The 13,525-nt window shown below is 37.3% G+C and overlaps 2 protein-coding genes across 11 annotated transcripts in view; one reads left to right on the top strand and one right to left on the bottom strand.

Moving 5' to 3' along the window:
- Positions 1 to 13,525, top strand: part of PALLD (palladin, cytoskeletal associated protein) — a 409,438-nt gene that overhangs the window by 377,761 nt on the left and 18,152 nt on the right. For 6 of the 8 annotated variants that reach the window (XM_072795914.1, XM_072795912.1, XM_072795915.1 and 3 more), the window contains 5 exons: positions 1,732 to 1,867; positions 4,927 to 5,025; positions 5,819 to 5,869; positions 7,091 to 7,312; positions 11,121 to 11,270. In XM_072795914.1, the coding sequence (XP_072652015.1) occupies positions 1,732 to 1,867; positions 4,927 to 5,025; positions 5,819 to 5,869; positions 7,091 to 7,312; positions 11,121 to 11,270 (658 nt within the window). The remainder of the gene's footprint in view (positions 1 to 1,731; positions 1,868 to 4,926; positions 5,026 to 5,818; positions 5,870 to 7,090; positions 7,313 to 11,120; positions 11,271 to 13,525) is intronic. The other 2 variants (XM_072795913.1, XM_072795916.1) reach the window with 1 other exon arrangement.
- CBR4 (carbonyl reductase 4) overlaps positions 1 to 13,525 on the bottom strand; it is a 208,805-nt gene that overhangs the window by 114,377 nt on the left and 80,903 nt on the right. The window contains exon 5 of one of the 3 annotated variants that reach the window (XM_072795924.1): positions 11,437 to 11,594. The exons of the other annotated variants lie outside the window; for them this stretch is intronic. Coding sequence (XP_072652025.1) covers positions 11,548 to 11,594 — 47 coding nt within the window. The 3' untranslated portion in view covers positions 11,437 to 11,547. Of the gene's footprint in view, positions 1 to 11,436; positions 11,595 to 13,525 lie in introns of those variants that run through there. 3 annotated transcript variants of the gene reach the window in all.

Below are 13,525 nucleotides of genomic sequence, written 5' to 3' on the forward strand. Positions count from 1 at the left end.
CACAGCCCTCAGGATGCTGTGGTATTATTGATGAGGGCTGAGTGCACAGGGGTTACGGGATGCTCATGTTTTCTCTTGTGTATTTAGTGATTGTCTTGTTTCCAGCATTTTTGGATGAAATGATAATAAGCAGAGGGTTTGGTGAAACTCAGTGTTAATTTGCATCCTCGGCTTTACTAGTGCTTTCTACCGTATCAGTGAAGCAGTATCCAGGACACGATGCCTTGACACCTTTGCAGTAAACTTTTTTTAAAATTTAGAAATGCCTTATCAAATAAAACATGTAAGGAAGGAAGCAAAGATAGTGTATATATATATATATTTTTTTTAAAAAAAGAATAATAAAGTCATACCTGTTTCTAGTACCTTTGAAGGCTCCCTATGTGACCCTCCCCAGTCACATCCACAGCTATCCTCGAGAGATAACCACTACCCTGAATTTTTGACTTAATCCTTATCTTACCTGTCTTAATGGTTTATATATGTATGTTTCCCTAAGTTTATTTCTCAAACATTTTTATGTATCAGAATCACCTAGAGGACTTGTTAAAACAGATTGCTGGATCCTAAACCCAGGGCTTCTGATTCAGTAGGTCTGGAGTGAGTCCAAAAATCCGCATTTCTAACAGTTTCTCAGGTAATATGGATGCTGGTGATCCAAGGACCACCCTTCGAGAACCCCTGCTTTGGCAGAGAACTGCTTAGTTTTTGTCTGTTCATAAATGGAAGCGTATTTTATGTGTTCTTTAACTTGTTTTTTTAAAAACTTGACATTATGTTTTTGAAATTCAGCCTTGGTGATATGGGTAGCTACAGGTCAGTCATGCATTTTCACTAAGAATATAGTTTGTTTTTTTGTTTTGTTTTGTTTTACTATATAGTACTCTTTTTCTCTTGGATCTTTCCCCACAGCCCCGTGAGGGAAAAGGTAGGGGGCGGCAAATTGCTTAAGGCACCAACAAATGTGATTCCCCACCCACCAAGTATCCAGCACCAGTGACCCCTGGCTCTCATGGCTGAGGGCATTGTTGCCACCCTTAGAAAGAAGAGTTCTGAGGTGCCACTTATCTCAGAGCCCTAGGCTCTCCAGAAGGTTTAGGAGGCTCACGGTGTTGTGGTGTACCAGGCATAGCAAGACCTGCAGAACCTCCAGGGCCCTCCACTAATCAAATCAGGATAGAAAAGAACACACTATATTTGCCTAGAGTGAGCTAAACACTGTTGTTGAATAAATTGCAAAGGACCAGAGGACTGAATTTACAAAAGTGTACGAGGAATATATTCTCTTTCAAAAATGCTCAATAGCCATATATGTTACATATGTTTATACTTGTTTATAGGAAATGTTAAAAAAGTTGCCCAAAGTCACAAACCTAATACCAGGCAGAGTCAGATTTGAAGTCTTTCTGTGATTACAAATCACATTGTGTTTTCACTTTACTGCCTTCCTGGGACTAAAACACAGGCATTCCCTGTTCTTGGCATTTCTCTAACCACTGAAACACACTCCCTCAGGTATGTCCACTTTCTCTGAAAACTGGTTCCAATTACTGTTACCTAAACACTGGAACCAGCTTTCATGGTTCTTTCCATAATTAGTTGGAATAGATATAGTATTGGAAAAGAGTGGGATACACTGACACATTGTACTGTCTTTGTTGGACTTGAATGTTTGGCTTGGATTTATGTGCTTGACAACTGACTATATTGCCTTGTGCTCTTTTCCTGCAGGGGATTTCCAAAGAAGGCCAATAGAACTGCTAGAATAGCTTCTGATGAGGAGATTCAAGGCACAAAGGACGCTGTCATTCAAGACCTGGAACGAAAACTTCGCTTCAAGGAGGACCTCCTGAACAATGGCCAGCCGGTATGCAGAGATGGATTTGGGGCCTGAGCTTGGAATACTAGCTCTTCACATCAGAGAGCTCTTTTGTCACTTTGGTTCTTACAATTTGTGTATAAAATTGATCTTATTACTCCTAAATCTCAATGTTCTTCTTAGCATTATGGCCTCAGTGTGGGGGGAAGGGAGAAAGTAGAATAGGCTCCCCTCTAGTTGGCCTTTACTATTTACTGCCATTCATGAAAACCATTTTTGGAGTGAAGATAGCAAGTTGGAGATAAAGAGGAAGGGATGATTTTAAGGTGAGGAGTAAAACAAATGAACTGCAACATTACAAAGAAAAAGGAACAAATCCAGGCTGGGTAGGAGGGGAAAAGTGTGCTCTGGAATGATCTGTATCTACCAAAAGTACCAAAAGGAGAGTTTGGATTCTATTCCATGGACTGCTTCTACACATAGAAAATCTTCACTAAGGAAACAAATCCTGATGTCCAGTACCATTCTAGTAGACCATTACTAGATTCTGATTCAGATTCGGTAATCTGAAAGAGTAATGCTTGTTTCACAATATTGTTCTAGTATCTGTACAATAGATCTGGTAAAAAATACAGGTATATAAGATGTTTTTGCCATTGGACTTAAATGTTTCCTCACCAGTTGTTTCTCATTTTTATTGACCCTTCTTCTTATCACGTCCAAGATTTTTAAGAGGACAGGAAGAACAAGTCCCACAAATAAGGTGAAGTCTGAAAAGAGCCTTCTGTGGTTTTATTTTAGAATTATCACCAGAAAAATTTGCCTGGATCATAAGTAAAAGAAAAGGGCCTCTTTGTATAAAATCTCCCTCTCAGGCACCTTTTTCAGAATAGAAAGCTCTCTATGCTAAATATATTTGCTAGGAATTTTAATTATCACACACTGATAAATAAAAATGTAAGAACAGCCCATGTTTGATTGGAAAGGTGGAGGAGAGAGGAAGGGTGCTGAATGCTGCTTTTAATTAGGGCATCCTTTTTTTTTTTTTTCTTAAAGATTTTATTTATTTATTCATGATAGTCACACAGAGAGAGAGAGAGGCAGAGACATAGGCAGAGGGAGAAGCAGGCTCCATGCAGGGAGCCCGACGTGGGATTCGATCCCGGTTCTCCAGGATCGTGCCCCGGGCCAAAGGCAGGCGCCAAACCGCTGCGCCACCCAGGGATCCCTTATTAGGGCATCCTAATCTGAGTTCAGGAAGATTAAAATTCTAATGAGAATTTGTGCTGGTCATTCATTTCATTGAGAATAGAAGATTTTCACAAAGGGAAAATATTTTCTCCCTGAAATAAGTAATAGCGTGTATAAATGTGCATACTCTGGAAGTTTTCCCTGGCTCTGTCATCTAAAGCCTTTGAAAGATTAAACCAGATACTTAAGGGAACTTACTCAAGCCAGGTAAAGGCATTTCTCCAGTTTTTTGGTTTTGGGGGGGGTTTTGTTGTTTTCTTGGGTCTCTGTTGAAATATTTCTAATTCCCTTGGTTAAAGAGACTTAAGAGTTCAATAAGCTGTTATATCATACTATATATATTATGTGTATATTTACATTTATCTATTTAGTAGTGACATTCCCAGCGAGTTCCATCAATTTCTGCATTTGTGAGCTCAAAATGCTAATGTTACATATTATTCCATTACTTATTTTTGGCTTCTATAGACAGGGCTTGGATATCCACACAGCCTAGTGGTTTAGAAACAAAACTGAAGTAAATTTGGCTTTTACTGGTAGCAGGTGCTTTCTGGCAAAGGACTAGGTATCAAATTGACATTTCTGCTTATCAGGAAAGGGGTGGAGAGGACTCCAGTCCTACCTTCGTTGATACAGTTCTCCATGAAAACATTAGGAAGGCTTTTAAGAGAGCAGGTATTTAAAATTCTCTTTGAAAACTGAATTCAGTGATTCTTTAACAGATGTGAGAAAATTAATTTGAATAGTAACATACCGGGACCGAGACAGTCCAAGCACCAAACACCTACCTCTCCTTCTTCTAATCCTCTGCCCCCATTTTAGTAAATGAAATAATAGGAACTTCAGGACTATTTGTCATTGGCACTGACTTGTTTCACTTCCCGGTTTCAGCTGGGACTGGAACCAGCAATTACTGGAAATTGTAAATTTATTCAACATATTTTCCTGATTAGAGAGTTTCCAATAGAATTTACATCTATGTTCAGAAGTTTTGGATGTTCACTGAAATAACTTCTGTAATTTTTTAAAGATTCTGCTTTACTAATCATTATCTATTCTCTCTTGTGAACTGACACTTGGTTATGGGACAAGGGGTCTCTGAGAGTTCTTCCCAGACTGTGATTCTACGGCATTTTAGAACCAAAGCTCAAAGGCAGGAAACAGCCCAATAGACAGAACAAAGACGTTGGCATTTCTTCTAAGAATGGCCCAGCAAGTGTGTGTTGGCCAGATCTGGAGCACTGGTTACTCGATGCAAGACCATTACCACTTTGCCTGATGGCCAAGCAGTCTGCCTCTGAGTAGAATCTGGAATTATGGATATTAGCTTTGGCAAGTACCTTTCACAGTCCTTTGCCTGATTCGCCTAGTGCAGTCATCCTTTGTGGACTGTTACATTTGCCTACATGCACCTGTTACACGGCGGCCAAGGAAGTGCCCTTAGCAGTGAGGATCCCAAACAGCACCGGCATGGCCAGCGAGTCTACAACTTCCCTCATCAGAGTCTTGGAGCCGACTAGGCTGTTTTCGAAGCTTGTGAATGGCCATCAAAATAACATTTCCTTTAAAAAATATTTTGCTACTTGAATATCTTTTTTCTCTATGTGTATCGTTAAGGATTCGTATAGGACATGTATTTTCTTTGTGGTCTCTGCCACTGAGACTGGAAGGGAGTGACAGAACACTTGAAGAGAGGGAAGGAAACAGACTCCTTTTACAGACAGGTATCTGAAGGTTGAGAGAAAATAGTTACAGAAAACATCAAAAGTCATTTTTAAAAATTCTTGTTTGTGAGGCAGTATGTATGTAATTGTGAATGTTCTAATTTTGTATTTTTTGTGGTTTACTCTGTTTAGAGGTTAACATATGAAGAAAGAATGGCTCGTCGATTACTAGGTGCTGACAGTGCAACTGTTTTTAATATTCAGGAGCCAGAAGAGGAAACAGCTAATCAGGTACTGTGTTCTTATGGACAAATTAGAAAAATAGTAATTATTCTGTCCCCTCCCCCCATCCTCTTTATGGACACTATTCTTGGGATCACTTCTGTGGGAAGCATAGGACAAGTCAAAGAAAGGCAGTATTAATATCACCAACTCATAGCTAATATTTATTGAGCACAAAGCATGTGCCAGACAGCTGTGTTAAGTGACTGATGAGAGTTATTTCAGTGATATCTGTTCTTTTTATCTTATTGATTAGTTTATTCTCCTTTCAAGTATCTTTCTGTTTTTCCTGTCCTGTGCTTCATTGCAAAATACATATTGTAGAGAAACATATTTTCACTGAAATTGTTTGACATAGCTAGTGAATATTTCCAATTATATTCATAACATCTAGTCAAAGTAAGATATCTGTGTATAGAAAAAAACTGTCTTTATTTTCCTTCACATATATAGTTACAAATAACTAATCAGCAGAAAACCTAGATTGCTATTTTTGTTCCCTTCCTACCACAAAAAGAAAAGGTTACTTCATGAATTTGATGGAAGCTGTTTTATAATCTCCACTGCTTCTACTTGGAGTTTCTAGATATAGTCTCAAGATTAAAGGAAGCTTTTTAAAACAAGTTTAAAGGATCAAGTAAATTCTCATAGATGTTGAGAAATAGGTCTGTCTTCAATATCTGAGGATTTTTCTGTGTGAAATATTGCTACTACAAAATTTTCAACTGAAAGAAAACTAGAAATCTTTCTAGGTTCTTATTTCTGTTATTAGTTTTCACTTCTTTTTTTTCTACCATTACAGGAAATTGAGTCTCCTCATGCTTCTGTAGGGAGTACTCTGGACGGTCAAAAGGTTAAGCTTTTCACCTTTCTCCTCCTTCTGGTCTTTCACTGTATCTGTTTTCTTGTGTTCTTCCTTGTTTACCTGTGTATCTGTCTTTACTGCCATATTATTAATTACAAATACTATGACCAGTGTCTGTTTTTACTTAATATCAGATGAACAGAATTACTACAGTCAGTTTGCTTTTTGCTACTTGAATATCTTTACAAAGATATTTAAGAAAAAAATATATTTACAAACTTGAATTTGATTCTGTCACTAGTGAATACTCTGAACTATAAATTGTTAAAAGTGTCTCATTTGTTAATACCTTTCTGGGGGAAAACTCACTAATTCTCAAACTGACTAATCTGATAGTAAGTAGAATAAAACAGCTCATGTATTCTTTGCAGTTTTATTCATACTGCTGTATTTCTTCCCTCAAGACAACAGTTTTTTAAAGGTGGGGTAGCTTCTTTATGAAAAAACCGAGTTAAAACATCTTTTATTTGTTACTAAATAGAGACTATTTTGTAACAGGCTGCCTTGTTGTCATTATACTTTGTAAGCAGGAGAACTGTAGAATCCACCTTATCACCATAGGATGTTGATGGCCACTTTGCTTTTGTCTTATTAATCCAAATTTTGACTGGACTGTCAATCCTGTTTTTCTTTTAAAGAGGGTGGAGAGTAGTTTCTACTAGCTGCAAAGCCGAGGAGGAGATCAGAGGCAATGGGGCTGAGGATTATTAGGAGTGAAAAACAAATGCCATTTTTCCATTATTCACGTGATAAAATGTTATGTAATAGTGCGGCTGCCTTCCATATGAACTGTTGCCCTTCTGAAGAGCTGCACCACCCTGCATCAGCTTTCCCCCTACAGCAAGAAATCCATGTTCCATCATGTTTTATTTTTGTGAACAATTTAGGAATACAAAGCTGTTACCTTTTCCTTTCTTTCCTCACCCCCACCCCTCCCACTCCTCCACTCCCCACCCCCACCAAGAGAAAAGAGAAAGAAATTCATCTTCATAGTTCCTGGGGGAAGGAGGATGATAAGACTTGAAGAAAATTTGAAATATCATATATACTTACTTCCAGATGTTTTTTGTTTTATATGGAATTGAGCTGGGCTCTGGTAAAAATATCACTGTCTTCTTAGTGTCACTGGAGAGGAGAGTAAGACTCATGAGACACATGGGACCACAAGGGATCGAGGTTGCTAATGTGACCTTTTTTTTCCTGAGACAGGAATATAAAGTGTCCAGCTGTGAACAGAGACTCATCAGTGAGATCGAGTATAGGCTAGAAAGGTCTCCCGTGGATGAATCAGGTGATGATATCCAGTTTGGGGACGTGCCTGTGGAAAATGCAGTGGCACCATTCTTTGAGATGAAGCTGAAACACTACAAGATCTTCGAGGGAATGCCTGTAACTTTCACATGCAGAGTGACTGGGAACCCAAAGCCAAAGGTAAGCAAGCTGAAAAAAGGTGGCTTTTTCAGAGTCCTGTGTTCTGAGGAAGTTTAGCTTCTACAATATAGCATGTGTAACAAGAGGAAGAGGTACAGACTACCTTTCTCAGTCTCAGGATGTCAAATGTTTGAAGTACTTGTAAGTTCCAGACCTTCCTCAGGAGGCATCAGAAGCCAGAAAGAGTGGAAGAAGGGTTGAATTTGGGTTTGAAGACAGGAATGGGAAAGTAACAATTAAATAATCGACAAGGAGCTTTTCATACACCTGCATCATTTCCTTATGTGATGTTATCAGTGTCACTCTCAAATCGCAGGTGCCTGAACTGAGCTCAGGGAGGTTTAATTAACTTGCTCCAGGTCAAGGAGCTGGTGAGTGGCCAGGCTGGAACCCGAGCCCCATGCCATGTGCCATACGGAAGCAGCATTTAACACGGATTACGAAAACTTCAGATCTTTAATCTGCAAAACCAAGGCTTCCTGTATTTACAAGGGGCTAAGGACTAGAATACTGTTGAGGAGGAATAATTAAAGGAATTTCTGATATTTGGGAGAGCTAGGCTGACATACATGGGAGCCCTCTCTCTACAGACACATGGAAACAGCTGGATAAAGAGTTGCTCTGTCTTTAAAGGGAGACAAGAGTAACTGCTCACTGGTCCAGAAAGCAATAAACAGGATTACACTTTTTCCCTAGAACTTGGGAAAAAAGAATAAAAAAGGGTGCCCATGAGAAATGGAAACTCCACATTGACACTATCTCACGATATGAAGCCAGAAGCTGAGAAATTAATACGAAATTTAGTCCAAGATGATTAAAAACCCTGTTTCTGGGAGAAGCAAGCAAAAACTGTCCAAAAAATACTCACAATTTGGGGCATATCAGACTTCTGCAGTGTAAGAGGGAGGAAGAAATTCACAGTGAAAACTTACAGATCATAGGAGAAACAATGATGAGAATAAATAGCAAAAGAAAATAGAAACTCAAGTATTGCACAGTATTGAACAGTGTTAAGTGAACTATAAGATAAAACTATGTTTAAAATGATTGAAACAATGTTAAAAGAAATAGAAATTTTAATGAAAAAAACAAGACAGTACCAAAGACCAGGCAAATTTGTAAAATAAGCATATAGAAATGAAAAATACACTCACTGAAATTAAAAGCCTAACAGTGGTATCACAGAGAAAGAGCAAAGAAAATAGCCTTAACTTTCCAAACTCCTATCCACCTCTTCATAAGATGAGATTTTTCTAATACACTGTGTTAGAGAAAACTTCTTAGTTCTTGGCATAACTTGGATAATTGCTGTGTATTCACAAACATGATACCAAATGCATGTACTAAAAATAAACTTGCAGCTTATGAATGAAACTTAACAAGAAATTGGATATTAAACTTCCAAAATGTTCGTAAAAATCCATTATTTTTAAACTTTGCTCAAGGCTAAGGTCATTAATGAAGTTCTAAGATCATTGATTCTTGTTCTAAAGAACACTGTGTTCATCTGAAATATGGGCTGTTGTGTTTAACGTTACTCTGCTTTTCTAGTATGAATTTAAATGTTTCACAGCTTTAAGAGGCTTAATTTTTTAAGAGTTTTTACTGTTAGGTTGTCTTCTTTCACCTTTCCTTCCTTTCTTCCCTTCCTCCCTCCTGTCCTCACTGCTGTTCTTTTTCTTCCCTCCCTGGTTTATTGAACAACCGTTTCTTCTGCACACATTATATAAATGCACTAGGACTATTAAAGTATGGGATATTCATCATGTTAAAAAAATCCTTTTTTGGGGCTTCTGTTTAAAAAAAGAAAGGAAAAGGTAGTCTACCCTTGACATGCTTGTTCTAATGGAAACATGAGAAGACAAAGGGATTTCTAATTTGCCTTGTTTTCATCTCTTGTACCCTCCCCTTCCCTCTCCGTTAGCAGTCTTGCTAAAATTGTTGGACTCTTTCTTAATTTTCATTTGAACGTTGTATTCCAAGTATGATGGAGGTGAAAAGTATGATTAACAGAGACAAGTCTGAAGAATTGACATAGTAGCAAGAATGCAAATTGTATACTAATTACAGCTTCTCTGTTCCATCAGAAATAATAAAATCGCCAAGCAGAGAATGATAATTATGAAGTATCATGCTTTACCTAATTTCTAGAACTGAGAGTTAAGTCTAGCTGACGATTCATTTTTAGGTTAATAATACAGCCTGTAAATTTAGAGCTAATTAGAAAATGGAAGTTGGAAAAGTTTCAGCAGTCAGATCCCAATTCTTTATGTACTTGTTTAGTGCTAGAGATTTCTAGCCCTTTCCTTTCTTAGAAATGTAAATTTCAGAAAGACTTTTCAGATTCAGAGGCCTTCATTGAGTTGAATTTGAATGCTAGTTGAGGTCTCAATTGGCATATGGATTTACGTTAAGGAAAAAGTTCATTTTAAAAACTGAAGGTTCTAAAGTAGGTTTTTATTCTGTTAGGGACCAAGTTAGGAATGCTTTAGCTGACAACAGAGAACTTGTGGCTTTAAAAGGAGGGATTTGTTTAGTTCCCTAAGTAAGTCTGGGGTGGGTTGATGCAGGCATTATTAGCTCAGCATCTCAGCCACGGGAGGGCTGCTGGCACGTGATTCATCATTAGGGTTCCATGGACCAGCGATTTTATTTTATTTTTTTAAAAGATTTTATTTATTTATTCATGAGACACACACACACACACACAGAGGCAGAAACAGAGGCAGAGGGAGAAGCAGGCTCCGTGCAGGGAGCCCGACGTGGGACTCGATCCCTGGTCTCCAGGATCACACCCGGGGCTGCAGGCGGTGCTAAACCGCTGAGCCACCTGGGCTGCCCGGACCAGCGATTTTAGGTACAGGAGAGGGAAGAGAGGAGGACCTATGAAAGAGGGAATTTGACCATTTTAAAATGTGTGAATTAGTCCAGATTTATTTTTACTTTATTTTTCACATTTAACTTTCTATCAAACCAAATTAAGATATTACTAAAACTTATAAGTTTAAATACAACTGTGTTTTCTTTAACATGGTGCGGAGAGCAAACTTTCAACCTTTGAGCATATGCTCCTTGGCCCACAATGAAAGCACTGGAGCTCCACCCACCACCAATCCTTAACTGGTGGTCATTCCTCACTGCCGCTTTCTTTTTTTTTTTAAGATTTACTTATTTATTAGAGAGAGAGCACCAGCGGCAGAGGGGGGGCAGGAGAGGGAGAAGCAGACTCCAGGCTGAGCAGGGAGCTGGACATGGGGCTCGATCCCAGCACTCTAGGATCATGACCTGAGCTAAAGGCAGTCACTTAACCGACTGAGCCACCAAGGCACCCCTCCCTGCTGTTTTGTCTAACACAATTCAGGGGAATAGTTAGATCTGTTATTCTCTAAAATAACCTTTTTACCTTTCCTTCACAAGTAACACATTTTACTTCAGTGCCTTTCATTCAGTACATGTGAAAATAGAAGTAAAAAGAAAAATGCCTATAGAGCCACTCCAGAAGTCACTATGTCTACATTCAACATTGATCACTCCATATAAATAATGTCAAAAAATATGTGAATAATATGTGAATACCTACTTATACACATATTTTTAAATAAAAAAGATACAATTTTTAAAAACTAAAATAGAATTAAACCTGTTTGTTACCTACCTTTTTCACTCAAAAATCAATTTCCTTTTCAAATATTGTGTTTAACATTTTAACCAATCAGCTGTGCAGGCCACACAGTTATTATTTACCGGTCCCCCAAACAGAGTAGTACTACACATATCCTTAATCTTTCATCACTGTTTCCTTTCACAGATCTATTGGTTTAAAGATGGAAAGCAGATCTCTCCAAAGAATGATCACTACACCATTCAAAGGGATCTTGATGGGACGTGCTCTCTCCATACCACAGCCTCCACCCTAGATGATGATGGGAATTACACAATTATGGCTGCAAACCCTCAGGTAAAGATTAAGGGTATAGGTTTGGCTTCATTTCTGTGTATAGTGCTCATAGGCATTTGTTTGGAGAAAGTAACTGTTTAATTAGAAGGCAGAATCAATGTTCTTTGACTTGAAACTATTTTCCCATATTCCATATCCATTTTGGTTTCGGAGGATAGAAAAATTCTTTGTTTCATTAGTATTTTTTTATTTCATCAAGTGTTTTTCACATGAATAATTCCAATACAGATATGTATTCTTTCTACAGATATTACTTGGGGCCTAATAGGTACACTTCTTATTCAGGTGGTGGGGTTGCAGTGGTGGACAGAACAAAGTTTTGAGCTAGAAAATAAGAAAAGAAACATATTTAAATAATATAATTTCAGATATGATCAAGTTCTATGAAGAAAAAAAAGAAAAGGACAGTGAGTGACATACATAAATACGGTGTAGTAAAAAAAAAACCTCAAAAAGTAAAATATTTAAAAGAAATATATACCTACTTAATTCAGTAGAATTTAAGTATATAAATGTAGACAAATTATAATTTTGATAGCATCTGTGTATGGCATTCAGGATTAGTTTCCATCCAAATGTTTTCTCTTGTATTCGTCCTTAGATTTAGGATCATCTGACTTAGAATTTAATAGGTAGCAGTTACTGGTGAATATCAGGTTCTCAATTCAAGCCTGCAAGTTCTTTTTTGAGTGTCAGGTATGTTTTAGGCACTATCTGGGTAGGGAGGATGCAAAAATGAGTAAGAAGTGATTTTGTGTGACAAAATCACAGAGCTCATTGTGTGATAGGGTAATTTTACAAAGTCAGCAGAAGTCATGTAAATAGCAAATTGCACACTTAAAAAAAGGTAAAATTAAAAATTTTATTATATAACTAATGAAGATTGTCCAGTGTGTTTTTAAAATCTCTGATCTATTTATATCATTCTATATTTTGTTCTTTCTTTTGAAGAAAACATGAAGTGTTAGAAAATGATACAAATAATTTCAGCAAAGCTTTCACACTTCTAAAAGTTTGTGCAATGTTTATCCTAATATTACACTGTCACATAAACATCAATTTCTGTAATAATATTAAGATTAGAATGAAATTCTAATTTTCCACAAATGAGGTTGTGATAGAGCACAGCAGACTCTACACTCTCAACAGTTTCCATATTAAATATGCACTTTTCTTGAGGTTCTATTTTTTCAATCAATGAATACATGACCATCACCTTGAAAAATAATCAAAAGCACAATTTCTACTAAAAGTTACATTGTAATACTTATTTGTGTTCATTTGGAGGGTTTGAGGAAAGAAGTAGAATTTACTTTTTTCTTTCTAATTCTATTTTCAGTATGTTTCCTTGACTATTACTAACAATTTCAATTTTCAGTTTTCTGCCTATTAAAATAATAGTGAAGAACTCAACAAAATCCAAAATTTCTCTTCTTGCTAGGTCCTTTATTCCTTTAGAAAGGTTGCTATGTATTATAGTGATCGAATTGACTGTGTCTCTTAAGCACTCGCCAATCCTGGTCCTGATGTGAATTTTGAGGCATTTTTCCTAGTGAATGTTTTTAGCACTTATTGGAGTCAGCAGTTTTCTAAAACAACATAAATGTAAAATTGCAATTATGAGTCTGCTTCTAGTCTTCTTCAAATTATACTAAATGTATAATTTGTACATGTATAATTTGTAACATGTATACTAAATGTAGTTTTTACATGTGGAAAAGTTCTAAACAGGGAAGGACTCCATTGGACATGAGCAGAGTTGGAGACTGCATGAAGTCATTAGATAAAGGAGGGCTGCTGAAGATCCCCTTTGTAATGTAGAAGAGGAGGAAGGGAAAGAAATAAAAAGGATGAAACGACACAACAAAGACCAGAAATGCAGAACTGTGCTACTGAAAAGCCTAAGTGGCATAGTTCAGGGTTAAGAGCATGAAGTTTGGCATCAGATCTGAGTTGAATCTCTGCCACTCACCACGCATGTGACCTTAAGCAAGTCACCTAACCTCTCTGTGCCTGTTTCTTCTCCTAAGAAATGAGCATGATTGTATGGATTTAAATAATGCACTCGATTTACCTGGCACATAATATGCTTTCAATAAAAGCTAGTTATTGACATTATTTCAATTCAAAGACACTAATAACCCTATCTGAAAGTAGCAGCCCTAAAAGTGGGCAGAAGTCTATGGAGTTAGGATGTAAAGGATGGTTCTGTTTCTAGACATTCCACCCCTACTATTAGAGTAAGAAAGTCCGTT

This window comes from Canis lupus, chromosome 24 (genome assembly GCF_048164855.1).
Source record: "Canis lupus baileyi chromosome 24, mCanLup2.hap1, whole genome shotgun sequence".
NCBI classification, from domain to species: Eukaryota; Metazoa; Chordata; class Mammalia; order Carnivora; family Canidae; genus Canis; species Canis lupus.